Genomic DNA, 15,000 nt, shown 5'->3' on the forward strand with positions numbered 1-15,000 from the left:
TACACACACACATTCAAATTCAAATTTCAAATTCAAATTTTATTTGTCACATACACAGTCATACACGGTATGATGTGCAGTGAAATGCTTTCTGCAACTGCTACAGACCACAGTATTGCAAATGTTGCAAGTAAACAGTGAACCAATATGCAAATATTGCAAACATAACCAAGTATTACACTTTTACGTCTTTAACATAAAATATGTGTAACTGGTAGGGTGAATGAGTTTTTTTACAATGTTTAAAGAAAAGAGAGAAAGAGCCATAAAAGAAAGAGCAGTAAGGACCTAAAAAGCGCAGAGTCATTATGTGCAAAGTGGTTTTGTGCAAAAGAGTCCGGAGTGATTGGGGGTGAAAGTGCATGAGTTCTATGTACTGTTGTTGAGAGCTTGGACAGCCTGCGGGAAGAAGCTCCTCCTCATTCTCTCTGTGTTGGACTTCAGGGAGTGGAAGCGCTTCCCTGATCGCAGCAGAGAGAAGAGTCCATTGTTGGGGTGGGTGAGGTCCTTCACTATCTTCCTGGCCCTGGTGCAGCACCGTTTGCTGTAGATAGATTGAAGGTCAGGGAGCTTGGTACGGATGATTCGTTCGGCTGATCAAACCACCCTCTGTAGGGCTCGCCTGTCCTTCATGGTGCTGTTCCCGAACCAGGTTGAGATATTTCCCGTCAGGATGCTCTCTATGGTGCAGGAGTAGAAGTTCCTGAGCACCTTGGAGGGCAGTCTGAAGTCTCTCAGGCGTCTGAGGTGGTAGAGACGCTGTCGGGCCTTTTTCACCACGGTGTTGATGTGACAGGACCATGACAGGTCCTGCGTGATGTTTACACCGAGGTAACGGAAGCCGTCCACTCTCTCCACTGGGCTCCTGTTGATGACAGGGGTCTGGTAGGTCCTCTCCTGCTTTGTACTGAAGTCCACTATTAGCTCCTTTGTCTTGCTGACGTTCAGGTGGAGATTGTTCCTCTGGCACCAGTTCACCAGATTTCCAGCCTCCTCCAGGTAGGCCGTCTCATCGCTGTCAGAGATCAGGCCCACCACGACAGTGTCGTCAGCAAACTTGATGATGGTGGTGGAGTTAGTAGTGGCTGTACAGTCATGGGTGTACAGGGAGTACAGCAGGGGGCTCAAAACACAGCCCTGGGGGGCTCCAGTGCTGAGGGTGATGGAGGCTGAGACATGTCCACCCATCCTTACTGCCTGTGGTCTCCCGGTTAAGAAGTTGGAGATCCACTGACAGAGAGATGATCTGAGTCCCAGGTGCTCCAGCTTGGTGGTGAGTGTGGAAGGGATTATTGTGTTAAATGCTGAACTGTAGTCAATGAAAAGCATTTTAACATCATTTCTCTTCCGAGTGTCCAGGTGGGTGAGTGCTGTGTGGAGGAGATGTGATATGGCATCATCTGTGGACCGGTTGGGACGGTTGCAAACTGTAGTGGGCCAAGTGTATCTGGTAGTGAAGAAATGATGAAGTCTCTGACCAAAAGCACCGTCCCCACACACTGCTCCCCGGGCGCCTGTCATGGCTGCCCACTGCTCACTGAGGGTGATGGGTTAAATGCAGAGGACAAATTTCACTGTGTGCATTGTGTGCTGTGTATCACATGTGACCATCACTTCACTTTCTTTCTCAGCCGTTCAAAGATCTTCATCACTACTGAGGTGAGGGCTACAGGGCGGTAGTCGTTGAGGGAGGCAGGATGGGTTTCTTGGGGACCGGAACAATGATGGACTCCTTGAAGCATGTGGGGACCACCGACTGAGATAGAGAGAGGTTGAATATCTCCGCGCAGGCTCTGAGGATTCTCCCCAAGATGCCGTCTGGTCCTGCTGCCTTCCTGGTGTTCCTCTCTTGAGTGAATATACATATATATACACACATACACACACACATACATATATACACACACACATATACATATATATACACACTGACACACTTTTACAGATTTAAAAGCAGCAGCAGAAAAGTGTGTTACGATTCATGACGCAGCACTTTTGTTGTACCGATCTATCAAGGACATTTTGGGACACACAGTGTAATACTGCTGTTGGAGCACAAACAACAACACTCACCCAGACAGCCTGTCATTGGTGAATGACACGCGCGCACACACACACACACACACACACACACACACACACACACGATACAGACCCAGCCAATTAGAAGCACTGCACTGCGCTCTGCATGCTGATGAACTCTGACCCCCGTGCAGGAGAATCCGGACCAGGTGTTTTCAGGTCAGACACACATTCCTGATAGCTGTGTCAGGTGTGTGTGTGTGTGTGTGTGTGTGTGTGTGTGTGTGTGTGTGTGTGCGTACTATATTCTGCTGCCGTATAAACAATGGAATGATTGGTGGTGAAAATGGGCGTGGTCTGCAGACATGATTACTGAGCCAGGTAGGGAGAGGGCGGAGCCTCAGATTATGACCGATTCATGGCAGAAAGGAAACTCACGAGTTGTCTCCAGTCATTGAAGGCCACGCCTGGAGGAGGAGTATAATGTGTTGAAGCTCCTCCCACTTCGTGGTGGAAGAGAGGAGATCCAGGAAAAGCGCAAAGCGAGTTGGTTCATCTGCAACATCCTTCATCTCCAGCTGAAAAAAGCAGAAACGTATTAAACACAATTAATAGCTTTTGTGTGTGTGTGTGTGTGTGTGTGTGTGTGTGTGTGTGTATGTGTGTGTGTGTGTGTGTCTGAAATGCTCATAATGAAAAGGAGGGCAGGATTGAGGAGTGGAAGGTAACAGAAGAGAGACTAGAAGAATTAATTCTCCAGTGAGCAGAGAACCAGGAAAACGCCCTGAATAAAGCTGAGGAGGAAGAAAGGAGTCAAGTGAAAAGGAGGACAAGCGTCTCTGGACATAAAGAGGGTCTCTTCTTAATACAGAAGCACGCACACACACACACACACACACACACACACACTCACATACACAGAGACTACCAGATAGTGTAGTTTCGATAAGGAGCAGTAGTTGTGAGTCCTTTGTGTATTATATACGTCTCGTCTTTGTAACAACAGATTCGTTCTCATCACAGTGCTACAGGGTTAAAGGTCATGCAGTGTTTACAGGTGAAATGTGTCCTCTGTATTTAACCATCACCCTGAGTGAGCAGTGGGCACCATGACAGGTGTGTGGGGACAGGACCTCAGTGGTGCCTTGGCGGATCGGGATCCGGCAACCTCCTGATTACGAGTCCACACCCTTACCAGCTAGGCCACCACTGTCCCCACACATTGACTCTGAAAGACAAACCAGACCCACCGTCAATAGATCAACATAAGAGGTGGACTGTGATGGTGGACTGATTGTGGACTTCCTGTCCCTTCGTCATTGCAGGAATCTTCCACCATCCCCTCTGTGTCTCATTTGATAGTTATAATCTGTCTCTGAATGGACCAGCCGCATGTTGGACAACTACTTAGTATCAAAATAACACTCAGTATAGCAGCCAATTAACACACACGCACACAAGGACTGATTAATACTGCAGTCAATTAATTTTTAATACATAGGTACAAGGTGTTATACAGGGCGTGTCTGTGTGGCGGGGGTTATACAGGGCGTGTCCGTGTAGCGGGGGTTATACAGGGCGTGTCTGTGTAGCGGGGGTTATACAGGGCGTGTCTGTGTGGCGGGGGTTATACAGGGCGTGTCTGTGTAGTGGGGGTTTTATAGGGCGTGTCTGTGTAGCGGGGGTTATACAGGGCGTGTCTGTGTGGCGGGGGTTATACAGGGCGTGTCTGTGTGGCGGGGGTTATACAGGGCGTGTCTGTGTGGCGGGGGTTATACAGGGCGTGTCTGTGTAGCGGGGGTTATACAGGGCGTGTCTGTGTGGCGCGGGTTATACAGGGCGTGTCTGTGTGGCGCGGGTTATACCGGGCGTGTCTGTGTGGCGCGGGTTATAGAGGGCGTGTCTGTGTAGCGGGTGTTTTACAGGGCGTGTCTGTGTAGCGGGGGTTTATACCGGGCGTGTCTGTGTAGCGGGGGGGTTATACCGGGCGTGTCTGTGTAGCGGGGGTTATACAGGGCGTGTCGGTGTAGCGGGGGTTATACAGGGGCGTGTCTGTGTAGCGGGGGGGTTATACAGGGCGTGTCTGTGTAGCGGGTGTTTTATAGGGCGTGTCTGTGTAGCGGGGGTTATACAGGGCGTGTCTGTGTAGCGGGGGTTATACAGGGCGTGTCTGTGTAGCGGGGGTTATACAGGGCGTGTCTGTGTGGCGGGGGTTATACAGGGCGTGTCTGTGTGGCGGGGGTTATACAGGGCGTGTCTGTGTGGCGCGGGTTATACAGGGCGTGTCTGTGTAGCGGGGGTTATACAGGGCGTGTCTGTGTAGCGGGGGTTATACCGGGCGTGTCTGTGTAGCGCGGGTTATAGAGGGCGTGTCTGTGTAGCGGGTGTTTTACAGGGCGTGTCTGTGTAGCGGGGGTTATACCGGGCGTGTCTGTGTAGCGGGGGTTATACCGGGCGTGTCTGTGTAGCGGGGGTTATACAGGGCGTGTCTGTGTAGCGGGGGTTATACAGGGCGTGTCTGTGTAGCGGGGGTTATACAGGGCGTGTCTGTGTAGCGGGTGTTTTATAGGGCGTGTCTGTGTAGCGGGGGTTATACAGGGCGTGTCTGTGTAGCGGGGGTTATACCGGGCGTGTCTGTGTAGCGGGGGTTATACAGGGCGTGTCGGTGTAGCGGGGGTTATACAGGGCGTGTCGGTGTAGCGGGGGTTATACAGGGCGTGTCTGTGTAGCGCGGGTTATACAGGGCGTGTCTGTGTAGCGGGGGTTTTACAGGGCGTGTCTGTGTAGCGGGTGTTTTATAGGGCGTGTCTGTGTAGCGGGGGTTATACAGGGCGTGTCTGTGTAGCGGGGGTTATACAGGGCGTGTCTGTGTAGCGGGGGTTATACAGGGCGTGTCTGTGTAGCGGGGGTTTTACAGGGCGTGTCTGTGTAGCGGGTGTTTTATAGGGCGTGTCTGTGTAGCGGGGGTTATACCGGGCGTGTCTGTGTAGCGGGGGTTATACAGGGCGTGTCTGTGTAGCGGGGGTTATACAGGGCGTGTCTGTGTAGCGGGGGTTATACAGGGCGTGTCTGTGGGGTGTAGCGGGTGTTTTACAGGGCGTGTCTGTGTAGCGGGGGTTATACAGGGCGTGTCTGTGTAGCGGGGGTTATACAGGGCGTGTCTGTGTAGCGGGGGTTATACAGGGCGTGTCTGTGTAGCGGGGGTTTTACAGGGCGTGTCTGTGTAGCGGGTGTTTTATAGGGCGTGTCTGTGTAGCGGGTGTTTTACAGGGCGTGTCTGTGGGGTGTAGCGGGGGTTATACAGGGCGTGTCTGTGTAGCGGGGGTTATACAGGGCGTGTCTGTGTAGCGGGGGTTATACAGGGCGTGTCTGTGTAGCGGGGGTTTTACAGGGCGTGTCTGTGTAGCGGGTGTTTTACAGGGCGTGTCTGTGTAGCGGGGGTTATACAGGGCGTGTCTGTGTAGCGGGGGTTATACAGGGCGTGTCTGTGTAGCGGGGGTTATACAGGGCGTGTCTGTGTAGCGGGGGTTATACAGGGCGTGTCTGTGTAGCGGGGGTTTACAGGGCGTGTCTGTGTAGCGGGGGTTTTACAGGGCGTGTCTGTGTAGCGGGTGTTTTATAGGGCGTGTCTGTGTAGCGGGGGTTATACCGGGCGTGTCTGTGTAGCGGGGCTTATACAGGGCGTGTCTGTGTAGCGGGGGTTATACAGGGCGTGTCTGTGTAGCGGGGGTTATACAGGGCGTGTCTGTGTAGCGGGGGTTATACAGGGCGTGTCTGTGTAGCGGGGGTTATACAGGGCGTGTCTGTGGGGTGTAGCGGGTGTTTTACAGGGCGTGTCTGTGTAGCGGGGGGTTATACAGGGCGTGTCTGTGTAGCGGGGGGTTATACAGGGCGTGTCTGTGGGGTGTAGCGGGTGTTTTACAGGGCGTGTCTGTGTAGCGGGGGTTATACAGGGCGTGTCTGTGTAGCGGGGGTTATACAGGGCGTGTCGGTGTAGCGGGGGTTATACAGGGCGTGTCGGTGTAGCGGGGGTTATACAGGGCGTGTCGGTGTAGCGGGTGTTTTACAGGGCGTGTCGGTGTAGCGGGGGTTATACAGGGCGTGTCGGTGTAGCGGGGGTTATACAGGGCGTGTCGGTGTAGCGGGGGTTATACAGGGGCGTGTCGGTGTAGCGGGGGTTATACAGGGCGTGTCTGTGTAGCAGGTGTTTTATAGGGCGTGTCGGTGTAGCGGGGGTTATACAGGGCGTGTCTGTGTAGCGGGGGTTATACAGGGCGTGTCTGTGTAGCGGGGGTTATACAGGGCGTGTCGGTGTAGCGGGTGTTTTACAGGGCGTGTCGGTGTAGCGGGTGTTTTATAGGGCGTGTCTGTGTAGCGGGGGTTATACAGGGCGTGTCTGTGTAGCGGGGGTTATACAGGCCGTGTCTGTGTAGCGGGGGTTATACAGGGCGTGTCTGTGTAGCGGGGGTTATACAGGGCGTGTCTGTGTAGCGGGGGTTATACAGGGCGTGTCTGTGTAGCGGGGGTTATACAGGGCGTGTCTGTGTAGCGGGGGTTATACAGGGCGTGTCTGTGTAGCGGGGGTTATACAGGGCGTGTCTGTGTAGCGGGTGTTATACAGGGCGTGTCGGTGTAGCGGGTGTTATACAGGGCGTGTCGGTGTAGCGGGTGTTTTATAGGGCGTGTCGGTGTAGAGGGTGTTTTATAGGGCGTGTCTGTGCAGCGGGGGTTATACAGGGCGTGTCTGTGTAGCAGGTGTTTTATAGGGCGTGTCGGTGTAGCGGGGGTTATACAGGGCGTGTCGGTGTAGCGGGGGTTATACAGGGCGTGTCTGTGTAGCGGGGGTTATACAGGGCGTGTCTGTGTAGCGGGGGTTATACAGGGCGTGTCTGTGTAGCGGGGGTTTTATAGGGCGTGTCTGTGTAGCGGGTGTTTTATAGGGCGTGTCGGTGTAGTGGGTGGTTTACAGGGCGTGTCTGTGTAGCGGGGGTTATACAGGGCGTGTCTGTGTAGCGGGGGTTATACAGGGCGTGTCTGTGTAGCGGGGGTTATACAGGGCGTGTCTGTGTGGCGCGGGTTATACCGGGCGTGTCTGTGTAGCGGGGGTTATACAGGGCGTGTCTGTGTGGCGGGGGTTATACAGGGCGTGTCTGTGTAGCGGGGGTTATACAGGGCGTGTCTGTGTAGCGGGGGTTATACAGGGCGTGTCTGTGTAGCGGGGGGTTTTATAGGGCGTGTCTGTGTAGCGGGTGTTTTATAGGGCGTGTCTGTGTAGCGGGTGTTTTATAGGGCGTGTCGGTGTAGTGGGTGGTTTATAGGGCGTGTCGGTGTAGCGGGGGTTATACAGGGCGTGTCTGTGTAGCGGGGGTTTATACAGGGCGTGTCTGTGTAGCGGGGGTTATACAGGGCGTGTCTGTGTAGCGGGGGTTATACAGGGCGTGTCTGTGTAGCGGGGGTTATACAGGGCGTGTCTGTGTAGCGGGGGTTATACAGGGCGTGTCTGTGTAGCGGGGGTTATACAGGGCGTGTCGGTGTAGCGGGGGTTATACAGGGCGTGTCGGTGTAGCGGGGGTTATACAGGGCGTGTCTGTGTAGCGGGGGTTATACAGGGCGTGTCTGTGTAGCGGGTGTTTTATAGGGCGTGTCTGTGTAGCGGGGGTTATACAGGGCGTGTCTGTGTAGCGTGGGTTATACAGGGCGTGTCTGTGTAGCGGGGGTTATACAGGGCGTGTCTGTGTAGCGGGTGTTATACAGGGCGTGTCGGTGTAGCGGGTGTTATACAGGGCGTGTCGGTGTAGCGGGTGTTTTATAGGGCGTGTCGGTGTAGAGGGTGTTTTATAGGGCGTGTCTGTGCAGCGGGGGTTATACAGGGCGTGTCTGTGTAGCAGGTGTTTTATAGGGCGTGTCGGTGTAGCGGGGGTTATACAGGGCGTGTCGGTGTAGCGGGGGTTATACAGGGCGTGTCTGTGTAGCGGGGGTTATACAGGGCGTGTCTGTGTAGCGGGGGTTATACAGGGCGTGTCTGTGTAGCGGGGGTTTTATAGGGCGTGTCTGTGTAGCGGGGGTTTTATAGGGCGTGTCGGTGTAGCGGGGGTTATACAGGGCGTGTCTGTGTAGCGGGGGTTATACAGGGCGTGTCTGTGTAGCGGGGGTTATACAGGGCGTGTCTGTGTAGCGGGGGTTATACAGGGCGTGTCTGTGTAGCGCGGGTTATACCGGGCGTGTCTGTGTAGCGCGGGTTATACCGGGCGTGTCTGTGTGGCGCGGGTTATACAGGGCGTGTCTGTGTGGCGCGGGTTATACCGGGCGTGTCTGTGTAGCGGGGGTTATACAGGGCGTGTCTGTGTAGCGGGGGTTATACAGGGCGTGTCTGTGTGGCGGGGGTTATACAGGGCGTGTCTGTGTAGCGGGGGTTATACAGGGCGTGTCTGTGTAGCGGGGGTTATACAGGGCGTGTCTGTGTAGCGGGGGTTTTATAGGGCGTGTCTGTGTAGCGGGGGTTTTATAGGGCGTGTCGGTGTAGTGGGTGGTTTATAGGGCGTGTCGGTGTAGCGGGGGTTATACAGGGCGTGTCTGTGTAGCGGGGGTTATACAGGGCGTGTCTGTGTAGCGGGGGTTATACAGGGCGTGTCTGTGTAGCGGGGGTTATACAGGGCGTGTCTGTGTAGCGGGGGTTATACAGGGCGTGTCTGTGTAGCGGGGGTTATACAGGGCGTGTCTGTGTAGCGGGGGTTATACAGGGCGTGTCTGTGTAGCGGGTGTTTTATAGGGCGTGTCTGTGTAGCGGGGGTTATACAGGGCGTGTCTGTGTAGCGGGGGTTTTACAGGGCGTGTCTCTGTAGCGGGGGTTTTATAGGGCGTGTCTGTGTAGCGGGGGTTATACAGGGCGTGTCGGTGTAGCGGGGGTTATACAGGGCGTGTCTGTGTAGCGGGGGTTATACAGGGCGTGTCTGTGTAGTGGGGGTTTTATAGGGCGTGTCTGTGTAGCGGGGGTTATACAGGGCGTGTCTGTGTAGTGGGTGTTTTATAGGGCGTGTCTGTGTAGCGGGGGTTATACAGGGCGTGTCTGTGTAGCGGGGGTTATACAGGGCGTGTCTGTGTAGCGGGGGTTATACAGGGCGTGTCTGTGTAGCGGGGGTTATACAGGGCGTGTCGGTGTAGCGGGGGTTATACAGGGCGTGTCTGTGTAGCGGGGGTTATACAGGGCGTGTCTGTGTAGTGGGTGTTTTATAGGGCGTGTCTGTGTAGCGGGGGTTATACAGGGCGTGTCTGTGTAGCGGGTGTTTTATAGGGCGTGTCTGTGTAGCGGGGGTTATACAGGGCGTGTCGGTGTAGCGGGGGTTATACAGGGCGTGTCTGTGTAGCGGGGGGTTATACAGGGCGTGTCTGTGTAGTGGGGGGTTTATAGGGCGTGTCTGTGTAGCGGGGGTTATACAGGGCGTGTCTGTGTAGTGGGTGTTTTATAGGGCGTGTCTGTGTAGCGGGGGTTATACAGGGCGTGTCTGTGTAGCGGGGGTTATACAGGGCGTGTCTGTGTAGCGGGGGTTATACAGGGCGTGTCGGTGTAGCGGGTGTTTTATAGGGCGTGTCGGTGTAGCGGGGGTTTTATAGGGCGTGTCTGTGTAGCGGGGGTTTTATAGGGCGTGTCTGTGTAGCGGGGGTTATACAGGGCGTGTCTGTGTAGTGGGTGTTTTATAGGGCGTGTCGGTGTAGCGGGGGTTATACAGGGCGTGTCGGTGTAGCGGGTGTTTTATAGGGCGTGTCTGTGTAGCGGGTGTTTTATAGGGCGTGTCTGTGTAGCGGGTGTTTTATAGGGCGTGTCTGTGTAGCGGGTGTTTTATAGGGCGTGTCTGTGTAGCGGGTGTTTTATAGGGCGTGTCTGTGTAGCGGGTGGACGACTCCTCTCGTCTGAGTTCATATTTTAATATTAAAATGGCGTCTGTGTGGAGAAAAGTCGCTTCCTCGTCTCTAATCCTTTATTCATGAGCAGTGGGAGGAGAGTAGAGCAGCTCATGAATTTCCAGCATCAAGAAAAAAAACGTTGTCTGCAGCATCCAGTGTGAAAAACTACTCTCACACACACACACACACACACACACACACACACACACACACACACACACACACACACACACACACACACACACACACCACACACACACCACACAGCCTGATAAAAGAATTTCACAAGACATTGAGAGGAATAAAGCAGGGCAAGAAGAGTAAAATAAAAAAGGGAGGGATGGGAAGGGATGGATGTAGAGGTATGGGAGTGAGTGGTGGAGGAAGAGGACGATGGGCTCTGAACCCTAACGACCCCATTTGTAGACTGCCCTTACACCAACAAAATACTTCTCCCACAATCCCTCTGGGTCTCCACCACCACTATGTCAACACTTACAAAGTTACTGCGATCAAGGCAGCGGTGGACTGGCTGGAAAGGAAGTGGCCCCGTAATCAGAAGGTTGAGGGTTCGAATCCCGAACCACCAAGGTTCCACTGGGGTCCCCTTGATGAAGGTCCCGTCCCCACACGCTGCTCCCCGGGCGCCTGTCATGGTGCCCACTGCTCACCAAGGGTGATGGTTAAATACAGAGGACACGTTTCACCGTGTCACTGTGTGCTGTGCTGCCCTGTTTATGACAATCACTTCACTTTCACCTCCACTCACCTGTCCAGGGTAAAGAATGAAGTGTGTATGTGTGTACTCAATTAGTCAGCACACACACTTCAGCCTTCATAAACACAAAGTCTGCGCTCTAGTCAATAAAACATCCTGAACACCAACAGGTACAGATCAGAACACACACACACACACACACACACACACACACTGTAAACGGCCAAGTTACAGAACACTCACGCTGTGAAAGGTTAATTCACTTCAGCCTCCAGTGGAGTGTGTAACTATCTGCCAGCAACTGCCGGTATAGCAGCGCCCCACACACACACACACACACACACACACACACACACACACACACACACGATCATGACTAGCAGTGGTTCTGTTGGAGCCCTGGTGTGAAACAGACTGGAAGCTGATGAGGCCTGGACCAGAGTCAGCTGACCTGCAGGGGCCAATCGCAGGACACACACACACACACACACACACACACACACGTCCTATCACTTCACTCACCAGTCATCAATATTCATTCAGGCGACCCGACCAGCTCCAGCTGCATTGTGGGTAACGGCGCATGAGTCACTCAGCTCACCTCCATCGCACGTCCCTTCTCTCTCCCCTTATTTACCACGGACCAGTTAAGCAGAAAATTAGAGACGCAGATGCGACAAAAGGCGGCGTTATTATACAATCTGAATACAGCGACTCGCCGTGCACACGTCCGGTCTCAGCCCACCCGTCATTCATTCCTTCTGTGTTGCGATCGCTGGCCCCGCCCACCTTTAAAGAGGTACCCCACCATGGAGGCAGTTCCTCCTTTTCCCAGAATCCCGAGTGGAAAACGGCTACGTCTCCCAAGCATGCATGGCACACGTTCCTCAAAAAGGCAGGAGAAGCAAAACAGCCACACCAACACACACACACACACACACACACAAAACTTGCAAATGACTCAGCAAATCTGAAGAGTAGATGGTGGAGTCAGCAGTGTGTGTGTGTGTGTGTAGTTCTGACAGAAATAAATAAGTTGACAGAAGACGCTGTCATGACAGTCCCAATGTGACCTGTAAACACACACACACACACACACACACACAAGTGATGCCTTGACAGTCTAAAAGCATCCTCCTCCAACATGCACACACACACAGAGCAGGAAGTTGGATGCTGTCCTCGCATTAAAAAATAATGTAAAGAGGATGTAAATAAACAGGAGGGGAGAGTCTGATTCCTCATGACAGATGTGACATTTAGGCCCTGAAGTGAAAAGACAAAGCGCCATCGTCACATCGCCACAGGGGGCAAGGAAGAGAGAGCGAGAGAGGGTGTGTGTGGGTGTGTGTGTGTGTGTGTGTGTGTGTGTGGGACCACTGAGCTGTACAACGATCAGCGATCAGACATGGAATGCACGATATAACTACAGGGGGGCGGAGCCTCTACCACACCGCAGACTGGAGTCGTGGTGACGATGTCACCCATCAGCAGGTGACATGTGACCCCTCCTCTGTTACAACCCACTTCCTCCCTCCCACCCGGTCTTCTAATTCATCTCACTTCATATGAGAGGAAAGGAGGGCGCGCGCGCACACACACACACACACACACACACACACACGCCATCTGGATACCAGAGCAAAGCCAATTATCCATGAACGAGCAGAGGGACAGAAATGTCAGAGATCCTCCAAACACACCGGCGATGTAATCTGCTGAAGGGCCGAGAGAAGGTAAACACACACACACACACACACACACACACACACACACACACACACACACACACACACATTACCACGCGTGGCGCAGGGCGGGGTCACCCACTGATCAGGGCAGGGGACGCGGGGCCCGGCACGTTCTACTGCGGTTTAACCACTGCTGTTCTCCAGACTTTACAGGGGGACCGCCAGGCTGCATGCTGGGAGAACCGCCTCCTCCGTGTAGAACGTGCTCCGTGAGGTGATACCGTACACACACCGTACACACACCGTACACACACCGTACACACACCTCCCTCTCCGGCCACGCCGCCTTCATCACCATCTGGCTGCGGTACAGCAGCAGCAGCTGCGCGTCCTGCTCGCTCAGACTGAAGGAACGTTCCAGAACGCTGAGAACCTCGATCCGCAGCCGCGCCGGCCTCGATCCGTCCTCGCAGAACGGCCGTAACCACGCCAACACGTCATCAGAACACACCGCCTGGCCCCTGAAACACACACACACACAGTCACACACCCCACCTCTGAGCTCGCGCTGTGATTGGTTTACATCACATACCGATTCTCACCTGTCCTGCACATGCACGTGGACTGCAGAGACGACGCCTTCTAGAACCTTCAGTGGGTCTGGATATTCCTGGAGCACAACTTCATCTCCACTGTGAAGAGCACACACACACACACACACGTGAATATAATAACCCGTCTACCATGAAATAAACATCTCCATGTTGCTCTGTGTACAGCCTCAAGGCCAGGATTTCACACAGACAGGCCAGCGGTGTGTGTGTGTGTGTGTCTGTGTGTGTGTTTAAAGGGAGGATTTCACACTGTGTTTTGACTGAACAAAATGGATTTTGAATGGTCTGTGTGTGTCTTGAACTGCTGCTACACACCATGCTACCCTCCCAGTACCACCACATCACCATAAACACACACACACACACACACACACACACAGACAGGCTTTTTGGTGTAAGTCACATTCCGGTGCGAGAACCCGGATTCTGGGAGGTTAATTAACAACCTGATTGGACAGAAGCTTTTCAAATCCGACTTTAATCAACTGTGAATTAAATCGATGAAGCACCAGAGGAGGCGTGTGTGTGTGTGTGTGTGTGTGTGTGTGTGTGTGTGTGTGAAGGAATCCTGCAACGTGGGCGTGTTCAGGATGAGGGCGGGGCCACAGCTGATCACATGACCAGTCAGTGCTCGTGTGAGAGCTACACCACATTCCGCCGGGAAAATTCCCTCCATAATCTACACAAATCTGACATGATCATTCGCGGAGGCCCAAACGTAGTCCACATCCTCCCGTTTAAAATGTACCTGAATCCTGCGACAACCTGCATTACAGCGTCTTCCACCACGCGTTTGATTGACAGGTCCAGCGTTCCCACGGCAGCTTCCAACAGCTGCTGGATCTGCTCCAGAGGTTGTCCATCCATCGCCATGGTAACGGCAAGCTGGTGCACCTTCGACCTCTCTGAGCGCGAGAGGTCATACAGACGACTGTAGCGCTGTAACTCAACCTACACACACACACACACACAGCAGAAATAGATCCTCTGTCCTCCCCGGTCCATCACCATCACGTGTGTGTGTGTGTGTGTGTGTTACCTGATGGCTGGTTTTCAGGTACAGCGGGAAGACGTGTCCAAGTGTCTCCAGGTGGGCGAGCGACTGGTTCAAATGAGTTAAGACTTCCTCAAATTTGTCTTTGTCGTCTCCACTCTTCTTCTTGTATTTCTCAGCAATGTTCTGTAGGCACTTCAGAGCCCGTTTACACACATCAGAACGAACCTCAACAGAGAGCTACACACACACACACACACACACACACACATTAGTGACGAGTCCATGTGTAATATGTATTCGTAAAACCACCTTGAGTTTGTGAAGGCGCTCTATGAACTGTATTATTATTATTATTTTTTATCCATCCTGTCCTGACTGAAGCTCCTGGCTCTCTAACTTCACCTGATTGGCTGCCTCTGGGGAAAACGTGACTGAGTCGACGAATGACACGGCATCTGCTGGGAGGAGCCGGTCCAGGTATTTGGCACAGGTGTCGAAGGCATGGAGAAACTCCTGGTCTGTTTTGGGGGTCTTCTTCAGCACCTGGGGGTCTCCGGACCAGAAGAGCTTCTTCAGCCAGGCGGCGTGGACGGCGCTGGGTGTCAGAGTCCCACCTGAGCCCAGGGGGATGCGTGTGGCCAGTTTGGAAATTGACAGGACATTCTGACTGGTCAGAATGGATTCCAGAGCCACCAGAGGGTCCGACTGCTCATCAGTCAACTTCCTGTAGTCCAAACCTGCAACGCAGAACCAGGTTCCATTTCCTCTCTCCCTCACACACACACACTCAGACACAGGGGCTTCTGTTATTTGTGAGTGCATCGTTTTTGTGCGCATAGACTTTCCTTCCTTTTTATTAGGTTATTACTTACTTTACTTTACTTTTATTCATAGCAACCAGCAACTCTATTTCGGTTTCCATATTAGCATAATGCTAACTGGTGCCCATTGAGTCCCGAAGCCAGAATGGTGGAACGTTACAACAACCAATAACAACCAATAACAACACATAGGAATCTGTTCAGCTTTATTTAGGATCATACTGCTGCTACGTGT

General features: G+C 53.2%; 1 protein-coding gene across 1 annotated transcript in view; it reads right to left on the reverse strand.

Annotated features, from left to right (window-relative positions):
- Positions 1-15,000, reverse strand: part of LOC114781513 (neuroblastoma-amplified sequence-like) — a gene marked incomplete at its 5' end in the record, with an annotated part of 31,730 nt that overhangs the window by 3,631 nt on the left and 13,099 nt on the right. The window contains 6 exons of the mRNA XM_028967944.1: positions 2,461-2,600; positions 12,659-12,854; positions 12,936-13,025; positions 13,696-13,898; positions 13,987-14,181; positions 14,347-14,681. Of these exons, the coding sequence (XP_028823777.1) occupies positions 2,461-2,600; positions 12,659-12,854; positions 12,936-13,025; positions 13,696-13,898; positions 13,987-14,181; positions 14,347-14,681 (1,159 nt within the window). The remainder of the gene's footprint in view (positions 1-2,460; positions 2,601-12,658; positions 12,855-12,935; positions 13,026-13,695; positions 13,899-13,986; positions 14,182-14,346; positions 14,682-15,000) is intronic.

Source organism: Denticeps clupeoides, unplaced genomic scaffold, assembly GCF_900700375.1.
Source record: "Denticeps clupeoides unplaced genomic scaffold, fDenClu1.1, whole genome shotgun sequence".
NCBI lineage: Eukaryota > Metazoa > Chordata > Actinopteri > Clupeiformes > Denticipitidae > Denticeps > Denticeps clupeoides.